The 21,583-nt window shown below is 41.8% G+C and overlaps 1 protein-coding gene across 1 annotated transcript in view; it reads left to right on the forward strand.

Moving 5' to 3' along the window:
- kcnn4 (potassium intermediate/small conductance calcium-activated channel, subfamily N, member 4) overlaps positions 1-21,583 on the forward strand; it is a 53,466-nt gene that overhangs the window by 17,908 nt on the left and 13,975 nt on the right. The window contains exons 2-5 of the mRNA XM_072680400.1: positions 199-294; positions 3,750-4,204; positions 9,024-9,159; positions 19,769-19,879. Of these exons, the coding sequence (XP_072536501.1) occupies positions 199-294; positions 3,750-4,204; positions 9,024-9,159; positions 19,769-19,879 (798 nt within the window). The remainder of the gene's footprint in view (positions 1-198; positions 295-3,749; positions 4,205-9,023; positions 9,160-19,768; positions 19,880-21,583) is intronic.

A 21,583-nucleotide genomic window follows, 5' to 3' on the forward strand; every position in this document is an offset into this window, starting at 1 on the left:
GGGATCTTTTCAGACCTGTTGCTTTTTAATGCACTATATGACCAATAGTTCGTAGACACTTTCACACTGAATGTTTCTTCCAGAATCAAGAGTTTGCCCCATCTGTAAGAGTCTGCAATTGTCTGTATTCTTCTGGAAAGGCTTTACACAAGATGTAAAGTCTAGCCTCACAGTGATGACGTCTTCCTCTGTACCCAGGGCTCCATCTACGCCATCTCCATAAACGGCCTCATAAGCTTCTCCACCGGTTGTCTCCTCATCCTCATCATCGCCTTCCACTATAAAGACATCCGGGTAAGTGCTCCCATCAAACCTGACCTTCCAGCGGATTCTCACGGAGGAAAGTTGTTCAGTTGTACATTATATATTCAAATGTTGACCCACGCTGCTTTTTTGCCTCAGTAAGCGTGTCTACATGCACAACGATCATAAGATTATTACATGATTGGATTTAAACTATTATTAAATTAAAAGAATAATATTTTAAATAAAGAGATTAAAGGATTGAAGGTAATTTAATTTATAATCTTATTTCCAATAACTGAAAAAAATGGAGCACATGGGACCATTTAGAGACTCCTAAAATGTGCCTTTGGCTTGCTCAGATGAAAGAGGAGTCTACATGAGGATTAACACATTTTCAGAAGCTGTATAGTGATGCTGCCATATAGAAGATCGGGGGCCTGATGTTTATTGCTTATGAATATCATGTTTACATGAATAGCTGGTCATGCTAGCAGGTGATAGGTCTCAGAGGGCCAGTAGTAATATGGTCAATTTATTTTTGTCAGCTGTGTATTGCCTAGTCAGTGGACATACAAATGAGGTTCAGGGGAGAAGTGTGTAATATAACACTCCAGGCTCTCCAAGTCCAGTTCTGCCTCTCTCTTCTACACTAGTGGTGTAGATGAAGAACAATCTTGGTTTAGATTTCAGTTCTTTTAGGAAATCTCTCGAAGATTTCTTCATGATTTGACAATGAAAGAGCTTATTTTTATTATTTTTGCAGAGAATCAGTGAGAAAGTTATTGAACAGTTGACTCAGTTTAGTTCAGATCAATGCATTTTAACACCCGTGCTAATCCATGATGACCGGGTCAGTCTCCATTCAGGAGAGCGTGGATAGCGGCCAAGTAAAGGAACTGGATGGTTTGTACAGAGACCTTTTAACCAGGACCGGCTTGATTTCAGGAAGTCTATCAGAGCTGAACGATCTGCAAGTGCAGCACAGAGATAACCGCTACGGACGGCTTATCTCACCTCCTGACGCTGCGGATGGCCTCTGTACAGTTAGCAGCATGCCTTTAGTGTTTGCCCAAAAGCAGAACTGCTACAAACCAGCCTACCAATTTGCAGAGGCAAGAGTTCATACTGCTAATCTTCTCTGTATCTTCCACTCACAATTCAGCCATTCGGTCATTTTTTCCCAGCGAGAGATCTCTCACCAGGAGGGAAAAAGTGGAAGTGACGGTAATATCTAAAGCTACTGAGAAAAAAAACAAAAATAAACAGTGCTACAAGTTGTAGCAAGAAAGAGAAGCACACCAGTTGTATGACTATCTTAGTGCAGTGCAACATTGAAATGGTGTCCTGTCTGTTATCTGAACACCGTACTTGAGAGACTTTGGCATTTGGCCCTGTGCCTCAAGCTCATCTTGAGTACCTAAGCACATGTTGCCTGCGGCCAGTCCTGCCAAGATATCATCTGCTTTTACTCGATCCCACCCCAACTCTCAGCTTGTCCCGTACCCTCCCTCCTCCCCCGATCCACCTATCCACCCACTTACCCTCCCATCTTCAACACCTGCTCATCACTCCTCACTCTGTTTCCATGGGGTTCATGTAACACCCATGGCAACTCTTCATAATGCTGATAGAAGGAAAGCAAACCATATTAGCCCTTAGAAGTCTAGAGACTATGTAAAATGTAAAAAAAAGGCCAATGCCAAGACCATCAGGGTGTCCATTGACACATGAAACATAATAACAGGGTGGTGCTGCAAACTAGACCCATATGACGACAAGAAACTAGGAGGGAATAGGAAGAGGTCAGGAGGTTGGGCAGGCTGAGAATGTCATAACAAAATCCCCCAGTCTGCAGTTCCCAAGACACAGGAGCAGGCTCAACTGAGGAAGACCCATAGATGTCGTAGGAGTTCCTAGAATGGACAGGGACAGAGACCGAGACAGAAACGTGATGGGCACTGAGACCTAGGTGAGGATAAGGACCAGAACAGTGATTGTAACAGGGACTAGTTGGAGAGCCATACAGGGAACAGAACCAGGAGCCAAATGTAGGGGCAGGACCTTAACCCCTAAATGGGGTTGTGACTGGATCCAAAGTCCAGAACATGTCTAGAGAGAACAAGTGTAAGCTTAACAAATAGGGTGAACACAGAGGTAAGAACAGATACAGACAGATATGGATGTGAGAGGCAGGAGAGACAGCACCACTGGAGACTTGGAGACGACAGTCTGATCAGTTGTCAGTAGTTTATGGTGCAGCCAGTGGGGCAGGTCAGCCACAAAAGAACAAGCATCTATGGACTGTGCTTCATACTCAAGCACTTGAGTTTGGCCACTTGACATGGCTTGGTCCTCAACCATGGGAGATGCTTTGTCTTTTGCCACGTGAGAAGCAGAGGTGGAGGAAGTACATACGTCTAATACTTGAGTACAAGTACAAATACTGCAAATAAAATAAAAATAGAAAAAGAATAAATAATAAAGTGTTTATATAAAGTGTAACAGATATTTACAACAACTGAGCTTAAATAATGGTTTATGCTAGAACTGCAAAACCTAACTAACGTAACAACATGATTAATACTAAATTTGGCAGTTTCATATTCATCTCATTGATTGGCAGTGTGTAATATGTTGCATTTTCAGCTCTGAAATCCTGAACATGTGATTAATACTAATTGCATGTTTCTGTCTTTTCAGTCAGGCCCCAAAAAAACCTTAGTTTTAAATATTTCTGTTTCTGCATTTCCTTTCCCCTTTTGGTGTCTGTTATATAAATAAAAATATATAAAATTATGCCCCCATGATCCCATGATAAAATGATCCTCTTCTCCTGTTTAATTGTAACTGCTTCTCATAGCAGCTGTTTCCAGTCATTTACTGGTTTTAAGAGACTAGTGGTAAAAAAAAAAAGAATTCACCTCTGTCAAAGCCGTCCAATCAGATTCGGAATTCTGCTTCTCACACCACTTAACCATTAACTCATAAAAACTAATTAACAAAATGAATCAATATTAAACACTGTTTGCTGGTGCTGACCACGCCCTGAGATGGAACAGGAGGGTGGACTCCTGAGTGTTTTTAGAATAGAGTAGTCTGAGACGGCTTTCTCATGCCAGACCCCCCGTTGGTGTGGGGAGTGATGGAAGAAAGGGAGGAGACGGGGTGGAGGTGGGTGTGACGTTTGTTTGACACTGAGAGTTGAACTGAGAAGCGGGGGTGTATAAGGGGCTTGAAGGCCAGTAGGAGTGCCAGTGGGGCATGGTCCTGCTCCAAAATTGAGTTATGTCAAAGCAGGAAAAACATAAGGATAAACATCATAGTTTTACCAGGCTGTTAAATTCAGCAAAGGTGTCACACGAAAACTGGTGACCGAAAGCCACATTGGCCTCTTAGCTTTTTATTTTGGACGCCAAACGTGTTTTTGCTGACCAGCTACATTTAGGGTAAAGAAAACAAAACATCAATTTACCTCGCTATTCTCTGTCTTTCTCCTCTCCAAGCTGTTCATCATAGACCACAACCAGGTGGACTGGCGCATCGCCATGACAACCAACCGGGTGCTCGGCATCTCTCTGGAACTGCTCGTCTGCGCCATCCACCCAGTGGCCTCATACCTGGGGCCCGACGTGGGGGTGCCGACGCCGAGCCTCACGTGGAATTCCTCCGTCACACCCATCTGCCTGTGCCAGAGCCAGAGGGAGACGTGGCTGGAGGTGGAGCTTCTGCTGTCGGGGCTGATGTTCCTGCGCCTGTACCTGGTGCACAGAGCCATCCTCCTGCACAGCAAGGTCCTCCTCAGCGCCTCCTACAGGAGCATTGGCTCTCTCAACAACATTAACTTCACCTTCCGCTTTGTGCTCAAGGTGCTCATGAACAAGTATCCAGCCCGTACCCTCCTGGTCTTCATCTTGTTCTTCTGGCTGTCTGCCGCCTGGATGCTAAGGCTGTGCGAAAGGTATGCTGCACACACTTTTACAGAGTAATAGGGTAAAGCGTACCACCTCATCTGTGAAACATGGTGGTGGGGATGTCATGGCTTGTGCAAGTATTGCGGTCACAGCTACTGACGTGTTCATCTTCATTGGTGATTTAACCGCTGAAGGCGGTAACACAGGGAACCCTGGGGTTCTTGATTGGCCAAGCCAGTCATTTGATTTAAATCCAATGGAGCATGCGTTCCATACACTGAAGTGAAACCAAGGCCCTTGAAACAAGCAAGAGCTGAGGATGACTGCATTATAAAGCATGGCAAAGCATCACTAGAGAAGACACTCAACTTCAAGCAGTCACTGCATGCAAGAGATATGCAACAAAGTACTACATGACTGCTTTAATTCTCCCAAACATTAAGGAAGGCACTGTATTTAAGTTTATACTGCTTTTGCTGGAATAACTGCTTCTGCTGTCCAGAGGAGGCTTTTGACTAGATTTTGAAGCAACAAGAGCTTTAGCGCGGTCAGGATGTTGGATGATCACCTCCCCAACTCATTCCAAAAAGCACTGGATGGAGCACCAACCATCATTCCAGAGAACACAGTTCCACGGCTCCATAGCTCGACGCTGGGGGGCTTTATACCCCTTTAGCCCATGCCTGGCATTAGGCATGGTGCTAATAGCTTCATGTTTATCTGCTCCAGAGAGTCCTATTGTATTAGCTGTCCTTCTCTGCAGGGCCTAGACAAGCTGTGTGTGTCTTTGAACATCTGTGTGTCAGCAATGGGTACAACTTAACCCCATAACACAGAAAAGCTTATTACACACCAAGGCATATTATTCAGTAACTACAGGGACTTCTGTACGAACTTGTGGAAGTTTGTAATAAAACTTTCGGCCTGCAGGCAGTCCATAGACTTTTTAAGAGCTTAAATAGCTGAATTCATTCATTAGATGGGGTGTCCAGAAACTTCTTAACTGTCAGTGGAAGCCATATATATATATAATTAGATTTATATATATTATAGAATATAATATATATATATATATATATATATATATATATATATATATATATATATAATTTGTTTTATGAAAAAAAGGTCTGCAAAACTCTGTCTTTTAGGTTTGTTCATTGCTTCACAAGCTATACACACATTTGTTCGTGTGTACACTTAGAAGCACATGAAGCACTGGGCGCAGATTCATTTTACCATCACTGTTGATGGTCAATTTGAGGCCCTAATTTGGAAAAGATACTTAGCAACAGATTTGTTATAAAGAGGTCCATTTCAGGAAGTCTAACAAAAATTCCTTTAAATCCTGCCAACTGGCCATGGAAAGTGAAATTAAGTACCATATGCCTCAGTTTGTTTAGGGGAAACCTCTTTTTGGAGAGCCGGAGAGAAAGGTACGTCAGGTTCGTAGTAGTGGTAGGTTTTAGCTGATGGTAAAAAGCCAACATTACCCCTTTAAAGGCTTGGGTGTGGCCCTATTCTTCATTCCTCACCCTCAAATAAGATAAGTTACATATTAGTTTTATAGCAGTTACTGAATAATTTTAGCAGTTACTGAATAATTAGTGGTTACTAAGTGATGGGTCTTAAAAATGAAAACTCAACAATTAGCCCTAGAGTTCAAGAGGTTAAATAGGACTGTGAAGTTACTCGTAAAGAGTAGCCAGTATGATTTGTTGTATACATTGCAGAGAAAAGTAATTTTCTAGTTTATTGCCTCAAATGAACTCAATAACCTGGACAAAATGTGAGATGGTAAAAATGTTGTTGATGTAAAAAGGGAAAAACCAACATAAAAGTCTAAGGCCACTATGAGCCACCAGTGGCATAGGTTTCCAAAATTCTCTGGAAACACCAGAGACATTTCCAAAAGATATTCACTCCATTGTGTTTTGATAAAGACTTCCAGTCCATATACAGTGCTGTGAAAAAGCACTTGTATTTCTGCATATTTATCACACGTTTAAAATGGTTTAGATTAGGGCTGCACAATACTGGAAACAATTGACATTGCAATATGTATCTTTTTTCTGCGATATTAAAAAATATAGGAATCTTTACCAGATTTCTCTAGAAGTAAATGATCCAGCATGTCATGATACTAATAATTCACTTTGTGTATCCAAGATTGGAGTAAAATAAATTATGTTTAGCTGATATTACTGATGATTACCTCTGCTTGACATGCAATGAAAAATGAGAACCATATGGAATTTTGTTTTGTAAAAGCAGGAAGCTCAGTTCATCAGATCACTTATTAAAAACCTACATCACCCATCTGAAAAAGTAGTTGCCCCCTTAACTACTAAATCAAGACAGTTAACCAAATTCAATTATCAAATGGGTTGCATTTCAATAGCCAAACCCAGGCAGTCTAAATATCTAAATATCTAAAATTATTATGGCTAGCAATGGTAAGCATCATAAAAGGTCTCAAAAAGCAGCACATTATGCCACGTTCTGAAGAGATTGTACCATGCTGTTATCATACGGACAGGTGTCCGTCTGGAGTAAGCGACGCTGTGGTAGTAAGCACTGGTGTGGTTAACTGGTGCACGGAAGCCTCTGGAGTGGCTTAAAAAAAGCTTAAAGCTAACACTAGGCTGATTGAAGTAAGTGACACAGTGGTTGTCCAACACATGGGAGCCTCTGGAGCAACTGGAAAGGCTAAAAGCTAAAGCTTGGCCCACCATGGTATACTTTGCAGCGGTTATGAAAGGATTTCTGCAAGAGTGGGCCAGAATTCCTCCACAGCGATGTGAAAGGCTCTTCAAAAACATTTGATTGCAGTTGTCACTGCCAAGGATGGCACAATGATAGTTCTCTACAATAACTTCACTAACTTAAGATTAGTCGGACAGTCACATTTAAATGTGACAAATATGCAATAATAGAAGACATTGGGAAGGAATAAATACTGTTTCACAGCACTGACATTTCACAGGCTGACATCTGACATCATGCAAAGGCTACAACATATGATTGACATTAGTTTCATACTCATCAGGTCATTATAGGGTAAAGGTGATCAGTCAGACTTGCCCTCACATGCTCGTGGAGAATGCTTATCTATCTAGATCACTTTTTTTTCCACATCTCTGTACATCAGCGCCTGTGGTTTCTTCACTTCTGTACTCTCAAATGTATGTTTGTTTTTGTAATGAGGGGTTAATGCACTGCAACCCTACTATAACGTCCCTCTCTATGCAATTACGGACGAGCTGTTTTTGCTACAGTCTTTGCAGGATTCTCCTCGCAGGAACAGCTGCTGCTCTGCTGTGTTCTTTACATATGACACTAATGCATGGAGCACCATGCTCACTGGATATGTACTTTTCGCCACAGTTAGCTTTTAGCCTTTTCAGCCACTCGAGAGGCTTTCGCGTGTCAAATAACCACAGCGTTGCTTATTCCAGTCAGACAAGCCTTAGCTTTTAGCCTTTCCAGCTCTTCTGTGTGCCAGATAACTGCAACTGCAGTGCTTGGTGGGCCTGGCCTTAGATTTGATCTTTTTCTCGTTACTTCAGAGGCTTTAGTGTCCCAGGTAACAGCCACAGTGGATTCAGTTAGCTCTTAGCCTTCTCCAGAAGCTTACATGGCATGATGTAGCCCTCCGGTGTGGATAACCGCAGCAGCAATTGCTTCAGATTGTCATTCTCCCTACTCCCTTAACCTTTTCAGCCAGTCCAGATGCTGGAGAACCGCAGGAACACTTGCTTCGGTCTCACAACATTACCTTTTAAGCCATTTCTGTAGCTCCACATCGGATAACAACAGCAGTGCTAGTCCACCATTCACCCTTCTCCAGTCGGTCTAGCATTAACTTTGTCTTTTTTTTTTTTGCCTATGGAGCCATATTTTCCCAAGGTAGCCTTTGCTGAGTTGTTTTTGTGGACGTAAATAAAATAATCTGTTGTAAATATAAATGTAATGTAAATGCCTATACTGTACAACTTAACAGTTTTCAAGTAACACTAGAAAGCCACAAAGATTTGAAAGCATTTAACATTTCATACAAATAAATAAAGTTTCAAGACATATCCAGAATAATTAGCTGTAATCTAAAACCACACAGTAAGATGTAGAGAATGAAGAAAGAAATCTGTCTCTGATTATCTCTGAAAACGACTAATCAAATCAAATCAAAGCAGTAAGCAGAAAATTGCTGATAGATTGTATTATCACATGGTATTTCTTGATTTTTCCAATATATGCATCAATCAGCCGTAGTATTAAAACCACTACTGTGAAGTGAATTCAGGTGAATGGCATTGATTATCTGGTTCCAAAGGTACCTGCCAAGGGGTGGAATCTCCATATTAGACAGCAAGTTGATGTATTGGAAGCAGGCATAAGAATCTGAGCCACTTTGATCAGAACTCTTGTGAGATGTCCCCGGTATGCAGTGGTCAGTAGGTGAAGAAGGTGTCCAGCTAACTGGTTTTAATATCATGGTTGATTGGTGTTTGTTTTTTTTTATGTTTTACCATCTTTTATATTTAAAAAAAGGAAATGGCCAGTGGTTCTACAAAGGTTTAAGCAATAATCATGGTCAGCACGTAGTTAACACACCCTATGTCTAGTATCACAGCTTGTAAATGCATTTTGTAGCCAAATAAGATGCCAGTGCAAGTGTTTAGAGAGCTTTTTATCAGAGAGCTTAAATCTCCTGGGGATTTTATGCCTGTTGGACTCACTTCTTCCTTAACTATTCACAGTTACCAAAATATTTAGGACCCCGGAAACCCTATTGCGTACACCAGTTAAACTCCTTGGACCCCTTGGCTAAACTCAGACCCCTCGGCTGTGTGTCTCCCTCTGTAGGCAGGCAGAAGTGCTGACGGGAGACATGGGAACAGCGCTTTGGCTCATCGCCATCACCTTCCTGACTGTGGGCTATGGAGACGTGTCCCCCTACACCAGCTGCGGGAAAGTGGTCTGTCTTTTTACAGGCGTCATGGTAAATATGATACGGCCATGGCCCTTTGCACTACTGAGCACTGTGAATGTTTGCTGTGATGAATAGCGGTCTGTGTGTGTTTGAGACAGCCATGAAGCACTTTTCACACCTTTTTCCCTAGAGCTGTACGACAAATCACCTGAACTACAAATGAGCAATATATGAAATTATCCTCCTAAATTAGACCTCAGTGTGCTTTGTTGTATGCTGAGTAAATCAGGGTCATTATCAGTTATTATTATTATTAATGTTAGAACACTACATGACTCTGTATCATGTATCTATCTTATAAAGAAGCTCTAAAGAACAACAAGTGGCATACAGTGACTCCGTAAACTGCATAGTAACAACTAGCTGCTTTGGATGTCCATTTGCATTCCATTATGGCATCATTTTACATTCAGGGTGTTTGCATTTGCCTCTCTAATTTAACATATTAGAAATCTGCCCCCAGAGTAGTTGCTGTGCTGCATGTCCACACCGTTGTAAAATGGAATCAGAGATATCTGTGGGCTTCAGTGTTTTCTATCAGTATAAATTAAGCTCCATACTACCTTTATTGTTGGATGCACTGTGGGAGTTTTAGAAGGCAACTCACATTGCTTTGGAATTAGTGGCTGCTGATATCAAAATCAATATATATTTGCAATTAGGGAAATCGTAAGTTACAGTGGCATGCAAAAGTTTGGGCACCCCTGGTCGAAATGCCTGTTACTGTGAATAGCTAAGCGAATAGATGATCTGATCTCCAGAATTTAATATTTTACAGTTCCAAGACCCTGAAGCAAAAGTTTTAACTCCCACTTTGACGAGCATCACAGCTTGTAAACACTTTTTATGTAGCCGAGCCTTTCAGTTCTTGTTTAGGGGGATTTTTTACTGTTCTTCCTGGCAAAAGGCTTCCAGTTCTGTGAGGATTCTTGGCCTGTCTTGCTCCACTGCTCTTTTGAGGTTGATCCATAGATTTGTAGGTCGGAGCACTGTAAGGGCCATGGCAAAACATTCGGCCTGTGTCTTGTTTAGAGGTGCATTAATTTTCAGCTTTTTATAGATGGTTCTCCCAGAATCTGCTGGTGTTTAGTTGAATCTGTTCTTTCCTTCATCTTTTAATTGCATTATGAGCTGAGAAAAAATGCTAATGTAATACGTAAAAGTGCTAGGTAGCTTCTTTGAGAAGCTCATGACTGCTGGGACAGGGTTTGAGGAGTCGGAGTATTTATAAAGTTTTGAAATTTGCATCACCTGGCCTTTTCTAACAATGATTGTAAGCAAACCATGGCATAACCAAATTAAAGTCTGAGACATAGGGGTGTTCTTTTCCTTCAACAGATATTTTTTCTAGAGATGCCTAAACTTTTGCACGCTATTGTATAAGGTAACTGGACTGGTGAGCCTAGTAAGCTACAGCCGTTTAACCATCACTAAGCCAGAGGTAATGGACTTTACGCAAAGTTTTATTTTACACCATGACTTTTTACCTTGGTATTACATAGATATTAATACTGTTGGCTTATAAACATTAGCAATGTAGAGTAATAAGTGCAGTGTTCAACAGTTGTGGCTGAAAACATGCTTATAACTGCAAACATATGGCTTAGTTCCGTGAGATTATCAGTACTAATGAACTAATAATATGGAGGGAATGAGATTTGGATGAGAATGTATCAGTGTTGTTTTGCCTGGATACTTTTACTAGACTTTGGTTACACCCATATAGAATTCCGTACAGTTTTCCAGGGAAAACGGGGGTTTTAGAGATCTCCAATCACAAAGTCAAAGGGTGACTTGCTGCCACCCAGTTCAAAAGTCATTCGCTCCAATTTCTTGCTCTTAAAAATGTCAGATTTAACACAGTAGATCGATGGGCTGTTTTTATCTGTTATTGAACTCATTTCAGAGTTATTCTGAAAGTAACAACAAAAAGTAAATTCATAAGAAAGAGAACAGAAAGGGAGGAGGATACAGATAATGCACAAGATAAAGAAAGTGAGAGAGACTGAGAGAGAGCATAGAAGTCTTACAATGGAAGATACTGATACTGATATGAAGGAGTGTTTAGTTGGGCGAGAGACAGAGTCAAATGGCTTCTTACTCCAAATATAATGTCCACATCTATGGGGGCTTTCAGAGTTCAGCCAAAGAGAGAGTTGTACCGTTCACTCAGTGGTTCCCTAACTGAACACCAAATGTTAGTGACATTCAACTCAGGAAAGTTTTGTTAACAAGCCGACTAGCAGTACCAGTCAAAGAGTTTGGGCACACCTGGTTGAATGCATGCTGATCATCATCCTAAAAACATTTGTTCCAAATGGGAGGGTGAATGATTTCTGTATTTGTGGCTGGGGAGTTTCAAGTAGGCCTAAGTTGCAGTGTGTGTGTGTGTGGAAAGGTGAACGTGGAAATAACTCTCAAACTATGCAGCTAATGTGTTGAATATGTTAATGCACATTTATACACATTTGCTCATTTAGCAAGACCAATGAATAGCCTTAATAGCCTATATGACCAGATCACCTCCTTTCAGTTCAACGTACAACTTTTGCCTACTTGAAACCCTCTAGGCAAGACGTCCTAACTACCCATGCCTTCCCAGGGTTCTCTTTTTTAAAAACAGAAATGTGGTCACCCTAGCATTTTGATCAAATGTTTTTAAGACAACATTTATTTCCCCTTATATTCATAATTAATTTCATTTTTTTTTTAAATATTGTACATTTTAAAAGTCCAATTAAAGGTATTATTTCTAGTATAAATCTACACTAATTCCTACTAGTAACATTTGTAGTATTATAAAATAATTATAATAATAATAATATACCTTACTGGTCAAAACCAGTCAACAAATTGTAGATATCTAAAACTATGTTTCAGAGATCTGAAACTGCACATTTCCTAATATGTATATGGACTGTTGGCCAGTCATATACTAGTCAGAATTACAGTGTAAGTATCTGGCATCTTACAGTTTGTATAGATATAGAGAGAATACGATTCCATGTAAATCAGTGGTAATCAAAATTACAGTTAGGATAAGTCATCCTGACAATATGACAATATGTCAGAATCTTGTATTATTTGTAAAAATAAAAAAAAAAACAGCTCATAATACTGGTGGCTAAAATGGCTTGCCATACATTTGCCTTTAGTCTGTACAGTTAAGTGTGTGTGTGCATGCACTGAACTACCAGCCCTGTTGCTCTTGAGGTTTGTGATCATAGCCGATAAACGACAGGAGTGCGGACCTGAGCCAGGCGCAGACACCTCCCTGACACTGACACAGTGGAAAATAATCTTTCACTCCTCTCACTCTCCCTCGTACTGTTTTTATAAGCTTTCCGCTTTTTTTTCTCCACCACTTTCCAGCATTGCCATTTTTAGGTGGTTTATAGCATTTGGCACCGGAGAATCCGGAGGGTGTGCCAACCTGCCTACCGAGTCTTGGAAAACCAAAGGAAAAAAAAAAAAGTTTCCTAATCCAGTTGGAACAATACACTGGGCTAGTTATAGACATGTGGGATAGCCCTCTCACCTGTAACAAAATCACACTGTTCAGCTTCAGCCATCATCCTACATACGCCCTGCCACATTTACCTCAGGCCCGTTCCAGCCCCCAAACATTTAAGCCTGCTTGTCTCCAAGTCTTTATTTACATAGTCTGTAGTAACATAATATCGCAAGCTCTATCAGGTAGTCGTCTCCCTTCTCATGTTGCTGTGGTCGTTTATGATCCGTTTATGATTAGCAACACTTCTATTGGGACAAGGAAGATGACAAGATCCTACACCTACAACCTAACAGTTAAGGTTGTACATAACCCTACCTTCACCCATACACCTCCCTTCGTGAGTGTTTTGCGGAATTAACCCCACAACACCTGCAAAATGCCCAACAGTAAAGTCTGGCATCCCAGTCCCACTCCTCTCCAAGCTCACTTCATTGGATTTCACAGGATTTTCCTCACAAGCTCAGTACCACTATACCAAAAGCATACGCACCAAGCAGCCTGTATCTCCCATCATACTACACCTTCAGTCACACACTGCCCTTCTTATCCACGACCACTGACTAGATCTTTCAGCTACTCCTGTCGGTTTCCGACATGGTTGGCTGCCCTCAGAATATGGCGTCTGAATCCGAAACACAAAAACAAACCTCTCCTCTGTTGCTGTATGCTGAAGTCCATACTTGATGGCAATGGTCAAAAGCCGATCTGCACCAAGAGCCTTTCAAGCTTCAAGTACGGCTCGGCTCGACCCGCCATCCCTCAAAATCCACGGAAGACAAGCGTCCAGGCTTTTTTCTGTACTGGTACCAAAGTGGTGGAACAAGCTTCCTCTGAGAGTCTGTCTTCAAAGGCAGACTGAACACTGTCCTCTTCAGGAGGCCCAAGAATACTTGGGCGAATAGTAGAGTGGTCACCGTATTGACTTATTGATTTAGTAGTGCCTAAACTTTTAGCCTATTCAAACTAGCTGAGGTTTTTCTTGAGTAAATAGTAAAGCACTTGGATAAGAGCGTCTGCGTCTGGATAAGAGCGTCTGCTAAATGCCTTAAATGTAAATGCAAGTCCTGGTTTCTTTGCCTTTTTCTGCATTTCACTCCGTTCGCTTATACCCTGGACAATTTCCAACCTCCAACATAGAAAAGCCCTAGAAAAGCCCTGCCTCTTAACCGGGTATTCCATCTCGGAAAGTCGGGATAGTGTTTTCAGATCCAAAGTCGGCGTATGATGTCAGATCTACATGGCTGCTCACACTGCTAACAGTAGTAAAGTAGCACTTCTCTGCTTTTAACCCAGATTATAGTAGCAGTTGTAGTAATAGTCAAAAACAACACCAGCAGCACAAACACAACAGAGGCTTCCAATGGGGGCGGTCATGTTTTCCCACTTTGTAGCTCGCATGTGCAAAGGTTGAAAATGACGTTATTCCGAGCTCCGGCTTCCCACTTCCAAGCCAAGTCAAAAGCAGCTTCAGTTTCCTCCCCACGCTCCCAGCAAACAACACGGTTCTATATAGCACAGAAAGAGGGTTCTTAGACTAGTGGGACAATAGTGGGAACTTATTAGGGGCTTTGTACAAAGCGTTTTAAGGAACCATTTAACCAGACAAACAATGTAGCGTCCAGATGTTTGTCTGTATAAAAGGTTCTGTATAAAAGCACTGCTTTTACCAAAAGAGCTCTTGAATAGCCCATTGCTTTAAGAGCACACCCTCCTGTTGTGCATAAGAACGAATCCCCCTGTTGGGCATTTTGCTTTCATTGTGGTTACCAGTGTTTGTTCTGATGGTCTTGTCTCAGCTCTAGGGTCTTCTTGTATGTTCTTAGTTTATTTAGTAGATTCTCTCAGTTTCTAGGTTTCCAGGTGTTTTGTTTGCCCTAGTCGTTTGGTTTTCATTTTCCTGTATCCTCATGAATTGGATCTCTCCCCTCTGCTGACTTCCACTGCTGAACTCATTGACCCTGTTGACTCAGAATCTAATAAAATCAACTCTCGCATCCTGCCTCCTTGCCTCCTCACACGTTACAGGTATAATTGCTCCATGTTGTGATTATATTCTACAAGATAATGTAGGGCTGCCACTAAGATTCAAGCAGTGCTGTGGGTTTTTTTTTTGTCAGGCAGCTGATGAGAGAAGCTCAAACCTGTTCAGTGATACATTTACATTTAAGGCATTTAGCAGATGCTCTTTTCCAGTGCTTCACTGTTTACTCAGAAAAAACCCTTAGCTAGTGGGTATCAGCTAGGATCCAGAAGATACGTCTAAGCTGAGATACTACTAAATACAGAAGTCAGTGTGGAGACACAGTCCTCCACATGCATCTACACTCTGCCTAAGGACTCTTGGAAGAGGAGGGTCTTCAGTCTGTTTGAAGACAGCGAGCGACTCTGCCGTTCAGACACCCAGGGGAAGTTCGTTCCACCACTTCAGAGCCAGGACAGAAAAAAGTCTGGACGTTTGTCTTCCGTGGATCTTAAAGGATGCCGGGTCAAGCCGAGCCATACTTGAAGCTCGAGGGTTCTTGGTACCGATCGGCTTTTGACCATAAGCTAGGTAAGCTAGTGCTGCCAAAATAGCTCTGATCCATCGAGGCATGTACTCCACAACACTTGTGGGATCTGGCACACTAGCTCCTTTAAGTTGTGAGGTGAAGTCTCTATGGATCTATCAGTAAGCCTTGGGTGGCCATGACCCTGTCACCGGCTCACCGGGGGTCCTTCCTTGGAGCACTTTTGGTAGATACTGACCACTGCATACTGGGAACACCTCTTAAGACCTGCTCTAAACTAGTCGCCTGAAAATCTTGTCAAAGTATCTCTGATTTTGACGAATTTTAGATTTTTTTTTACAGCATTTAGCTGATGCTCTTATCCAAAGCGACTTACAAGGTTACTCATATTAAATAAGTGGGCTAATGTCGTGTTAGGAGTCTTGCCCAAGGACTCTTATTGGTGTAGCGCAGCATAGTCACCCAGACCAGGAATCGAACCCCAGTCTTCCATGTGGGGAGGTAGCTCACTGGCAGGTAGTGGTGTTAACTGTTGCGCCACACCAGCCACTACCTGCCTCCAATCAATGTTATTCACTTCATCTGTCAGTGGTTTCATATTTACAACAATAAATCAATCATTTAAAAAACCTTCCCTCCAATTTTGTCTAAATGCTAATATAGTTACTAATTGAGTGATGAGCGGGAGAGCTACCCAGAGAGAGCAGGGCTAGTTATGCTAGTTAGGCCCTTTACCCTCTTTGCTCCCCGGGCGCTGGAGTTGGCTGCCCACCGCTCTGGGTGTGGGTGTACTCACTGCCCCTAACACATGTGTGTGTGTGTGAGTGTGTGTTCACTACCAGATGGGTTAAATGCGGAGGACACATTTCACTGTACAGTGACAAATACGTGCACCTTTACCTTTACCTTTAGTTATAAGCTTAAAAACGAATGGATGTGGCATTGGACTAGCGATCTCCTGATAATAGGTCTGTATTCCTCAGGTCATTTTGTCCCCCTTTTTTCCCCCTTTCTGAAAGCAATAGGCCTGTATTATGACTTTTCATTTTATTATTAGTTGTTAAGATTTTAATAATAATTCAAACTTTTGACTCTCTTTCTCAAAACCTTGTACTAGTACTTTTCCAGAATTTAGAAATCAACAGTATCTTAAGTATTTCCTCCATTCAGTTTTTCGTAAATGCATAAAATTCAGATTTTTAGACGTGCCATTTGATATCTAGATTGAGATTCTGTGGAGCTTCATAAGATACCTTTTGGGAGAAGTTAGAGTGACTGCTGTGATCCAGAACTAACCATCCACTAACCAACCATCAGGAAGCACAAAATGAGGTTGGCTAAGGCACAAAATGGTGTCACCACTGTTACTGTCAACTTTGTTAATGGTTTAAATGGTTTGAACAGTACAACCATTGGAGTTCACTGATCTTTCCATATGTCGATGTACTTGCAATTCTAGAACGGGCCATACACTGAATGAACAGCAGTATTGACGTGTAGCAGTCACACCGCTGTGTTGCTCATGTCTCACTCACTTAGTCAGACACCAGCCAGACTGGGTTCCAGCCCTGGTCCTGAAGGGCCCCCCGCCCTGAACATTTGAGTGTTTACCCTGTTCCCAGCACACCTGATCCAGTTGAAAGTGGTGTGTTAGAGCTGGAAACCACTAAAATGTGCAGAGCAAGGGATCCTCCTGGACCAGTGTTGGGAACCACTGGTCTAAGTGAAACAGACCTAAGACCCAAAATCGAAATAGGCTCTGCAACACCCCTGTTGCCGGTCAGTGTCAAAGAACAAGAGCATGTGCGATCTATTTTCTTTCTCGCATGTGCCATCTGTTTTGGGGAGGTGTTCACACAACTCATATCCTCTCGGTGGGGCGTGGACAGATCCCAGGAAGGATGTGCTTCCTCCTGGGCTGGTTTCTAATTCGGAGGAATCCACGCTGGCCGGCACCTCTTAACCTGTGAGCGGCAGAGCAGGGTGTTTAGGAAACTACTGTATGAGGCACGGGACCATTCTAAAAGAGTTTTCATGACTATAGCTCTGCCAGCTTTTGTTTAGGCCTGGCGAATATTGACATAGTAAACTGTGTGGATTTGGAGGCTTGAGATTGATTTGATGCTAGGCTAATTATACATGAAAACTTAGCATAGCACAACAGCAGTTTGCAGTCCTTACTCATCCAACCCTGATTATTCACCCAACTTGCAGATAACAATGTGAAAAGGGAGCCTAAAGAGATTCTCGTTTAGTAAGACACTATACAATGAATGAAATACTAAAGCAGCAGTTACCCCCTGTGTTACAGTTTTGGAATGCACCAAACTGTACGGGTTAAACTTGTCACAAGATTTCAAGATCAATCTGATCTTCATGATATTCATTGACCGTTGCAATGGAGAATGGATTAGTGGTTTGGAGATGGTTTTTCCATGACATGCCTACCAGAGGCTAATTATATCTGCCCAGTGTTGCTTAATGTACTACAATAACGGATACACAGAGTGCATTATTGATAGCATCACATATGGGATCACTGAATTCTGGTGAGGTCTGGTGAAAACCCCTGTATTTTTTTAAATTGCACTATAAATCATAGAAAAAAAAATAGCAATGTTAGTGGGTTTTTTTTATTATTCGATTTTTCCACCCATTTTCTCCCCAATTTGGACTGCCAATTACCCAACCCGTATGCACACCACCCCAACACATGCCCTCAACACTGGTGAGGCCAGACCAACATACGCCCCTCCGGGCAACCAACGCGCCTGGATGAAAGCGCTGCATACCCGGCTTCAACATGCCAGCACTGCAGCAAGGCAATGTGGGGAGAAACCGCCATCTACCCACCCTGGAGAGAGCAAGGCCAATTGTGCTCTCTCTGGGCCTCGGCTGCTGATGGGTAGCAGCATGACCAGGGTTCTAACCAGCGATCCTCTGATCATGGGGACAGCGCCTTAATCCAATAACCCACTCGGGGCCCCAATGTCAGTTTTGTTTATATCTTGTAGCCCTACTGTACCCCTTAACAGGGACTACTGGGAGGTTTGTAAGAACACGTCCATCCTGCTTGCAGGCCATGGGATTAAGGTGGTTCTGTATAGCACAAAAAAGGCTTGTTATACCAAAATGGACAAATGTACATGAGACTTAATGCTGCTGCTTTTCAAGCTATGTTTGACAGTTTTAATTAACTACTCCTTTAATTCCATTCTTCAAAAGAACTGCCTGCTAATTCTGATTCACTAACACTAACTCAATGCTTCTTTCCCCTTCTTTCACTAACGCAAGCCATCGAGGAGAACAGGTAAAGATTATGAAAAGAGTGTGCATGATGTCATTTCGTGACCTTTCATGGCTTGTCTGTTTCCATAACTTATGTATGTTGTGAGAATATCAAATGGTGACCCCACCCTGAGTGTGTTCTGGTCCATGCTTACTTCTGTCGTCCGGCCCACTTACCACTGTGGAATAACAATGATGATTTCGTTTGAATCTGGTTGCCAGAATACAGCCACAGCTGGCTACAGTTTGGCCAGTTTTGGGCCAAAATAGAAATGTGGTAGGATCATCTCATATGGTAGGTTGCATGTGGACCACATGTGGCCTAGAGGTCAAATGCCATGAATGACAAACCCTACCACTGGACCAGATTTGGCTCACAGTTTGCTTGTCATTGCCATAACTGAACCAAACTGGGCCAGAACTATCTGCTATTTGAGGAGCATACCTAGAAATACACCATTTTCCACCAGCCTCCCTTTACATATGATCATAACCTGTCCAGTAGATGTTGTCCCAACATGACTTACACTATTTGTCCAAATGTTTGTAGACACCCCTTTTAACGAATGCATTCAGATACTTTAAGATGCACTCGTTGCTGACATAGATGTGCAAAAACACACACACACACACACATACAGCTTGTCTAGTCCCTGTAGAGAAGTACTGCAAACAGAATCAGACTGTCTGGAGCAGATAAACATGGCACCATGCCTAATGCCAGGCGTGGGCTAGAAGGGTAGAAATCCCCTCCGCATTGAGCTGTGGAGCAGTGGAACTGTGTTCTTTGGAGTTATGGATGGTGCTTCATCCAAGATGTTTGGGTTGAGTTGTGGAGTTAGGGAGGAGTTGTGGAGGTGGGGTAGCGATCATCCAACATCCTGACCTCTCGAGACCCCTCTTGTCGCTGAATGCAATCAAATCCTCCCAGCAGTGCTCCACACTCTATTAGAAAGCCTTGCCTGGACAGTAGAGACTAGAGAGAGTTACTCCAACAAAAGCAAGGTTTTTTTATACCCTTGACTTCGGAAGAAACCATGAATGAGCAGGTGTTCCAATACTTTTGTCAATGTATTTCAAATCTCATTGCTTTGAAGGACATTTCTTCCTTCCCTTACTACTGTTCCAGATGTACATGCTCCTGCTTCAGTAAGTAAACAGGACAGTCATAATCATGATCTTATCACACTTGCCGGAACTGTTTATAGACACTTGCATGTTGTGAACCGTCATTGTTTAAGCCGATGTTGGTTGGCCTGAGTCTAAGTCTGGTGGGAGAGATGGTGACCTATTTGTGTGTGTTTGGCAGGGCGTGGCGTGCACTGCTATGTTGGTTGCAGTTGTGACGAAGAAGCTGGCTCTGAACAAAGGAGAGAAGCATGTGCACTTCTTCATGATGGATATCCAGATTTCCAAAGAGGTGAGGAGCATAAGATGGCATATATTAATCCCGAAGCACTTGCCACACCATGGAGAACCTTGACTGCTGGTGTGAAGTATGCACCATATTAAAGTATACTGTTAAAAATAAAGGTGCCACAAAGGGTTCTTTGAGAGGGATGCCGTAGAAGAACCACACTTGTATCATGCTTGTGATTGAGAAGAAGCTTTTAACCTTTTACAGGGAAAAAATGCTGATTGGATAGTTTTCCATTGGTAGCTTTTGTGTCCAATCAAAACAATGAAATAAGAGCATTAGATAGATAGATAGATAGATAGATACACAGACAGATACTTTATTGATCCATTGAATCCATTTATTGAACATTTTGCACAATACAAACAATTGCACAATACAGCACAGTAATACAATACAATAATAACAACAACAACAATAAATAGAATCAAATGTAAAAAAATTGCCATTTGAAAGCAGAGATGAAAGGCAGTGCAGTTATAAAGAATAAGGAATGAAGCAGATAGAAGACAATTCTGAGTAAATATGTACATATATTGGTATTAAAGTAAAGTAAAGTAAAGTGTCAGTAGTGTCCAGGAGTGCATTACTGCAGTGCCTGCAGAGTCTAGTGTTCTAATACTAGTAACTAAAAATTACAATCACAATTTTGTACTTCCCAAAAAAATCATAAGGCCTTCTCTGAAACTTTAGAAGGTCCCCACTGTTGCCACATATTGTGATTACATTACATATTTGAGTATACTGAAATAGCACTGGTCAATCATTAACGTGTTGCAGTTAAAGATTGACCTACATTAATTTAACCAGAATATTTGCATATTGCAGGCGTCTGTGGTATGAGTAACCCAGAGGCCTGTGTCACCATAACAATTTCCAAACAATACTACTAGTAATATTTGTCGTCACATGCCGTCACCCTGTTAGAAAAAAAGAATTTGGATCGTTGGTCATTTTAGTTATTTATTTCTAATAACTACAAACAAAATGTGGGACAACCGACGCTTTGCTTTCACACAATTTTCCCCCTTTTCTCTCACTAATTAGACAAGTTGCTGCGCATTGACCTCACCCTATCCTCTCTGGTCTCGTGTAGCTTATTCTGATCATGCTGTTTTACTCTGATGGAGCTGTAAATCTGCAGCTGTTGGCCAGTTTTGTACCCCAGGTATTGTCAGCTTTTAATATAAAAGAGTCAGAATGGCTGCTATTGGCCTTTTTAAGGTAATATTTCAAGAAGTATTCTCATAAGGTCAGGCTAAAATATACACTGATACAGTAAAAAGCAGAGATTGGCAGATAATCTGGTTTCTGTTAAATCTTGTAAAAATCTAAAAAAAAACAAAAAAAAAAAACAAATCTAATCTGGTCAAGAGTAGATATGGATCAGCTCATTAACATGTTATGTTTGGGTGGCTTTAAGCAAGGACACTGAATTGGACATATTTACTGTTATGAGTTTGGGGCAGCTGTAAAGCTGTGTGCAAAAGTTTGGACACCCCTGGTGAAATGATATCGTTTGTAATAAATAAATAGAGATCAGTTTCTGTTCAGTCTCTCAGTTTATCATATCAAGAGGAAAAAATGGCCATAACTTGCCGTAACATGCTTGTATATCGTCACTGTCACACAGTCGTCTTCCCTAAACTGCAAATTTTACCTTCTTAAAGCCCCCGTCTGCTAATTATTTTAATTTACTATCAGCTG

This window comes from Salminus brasiliensis, chromosome 5 (assembly GCF_030463535.1).
Source record: "Salminus brasiliensis chromosome 5, fSalBra1.hap2, whole genome shotgun sequence".
NCBI lineage: Eukaryota > Metazoa > Chordata > Actinopteri > Characiformes > Bryconidae > Salminus > Salminus brasiliensis.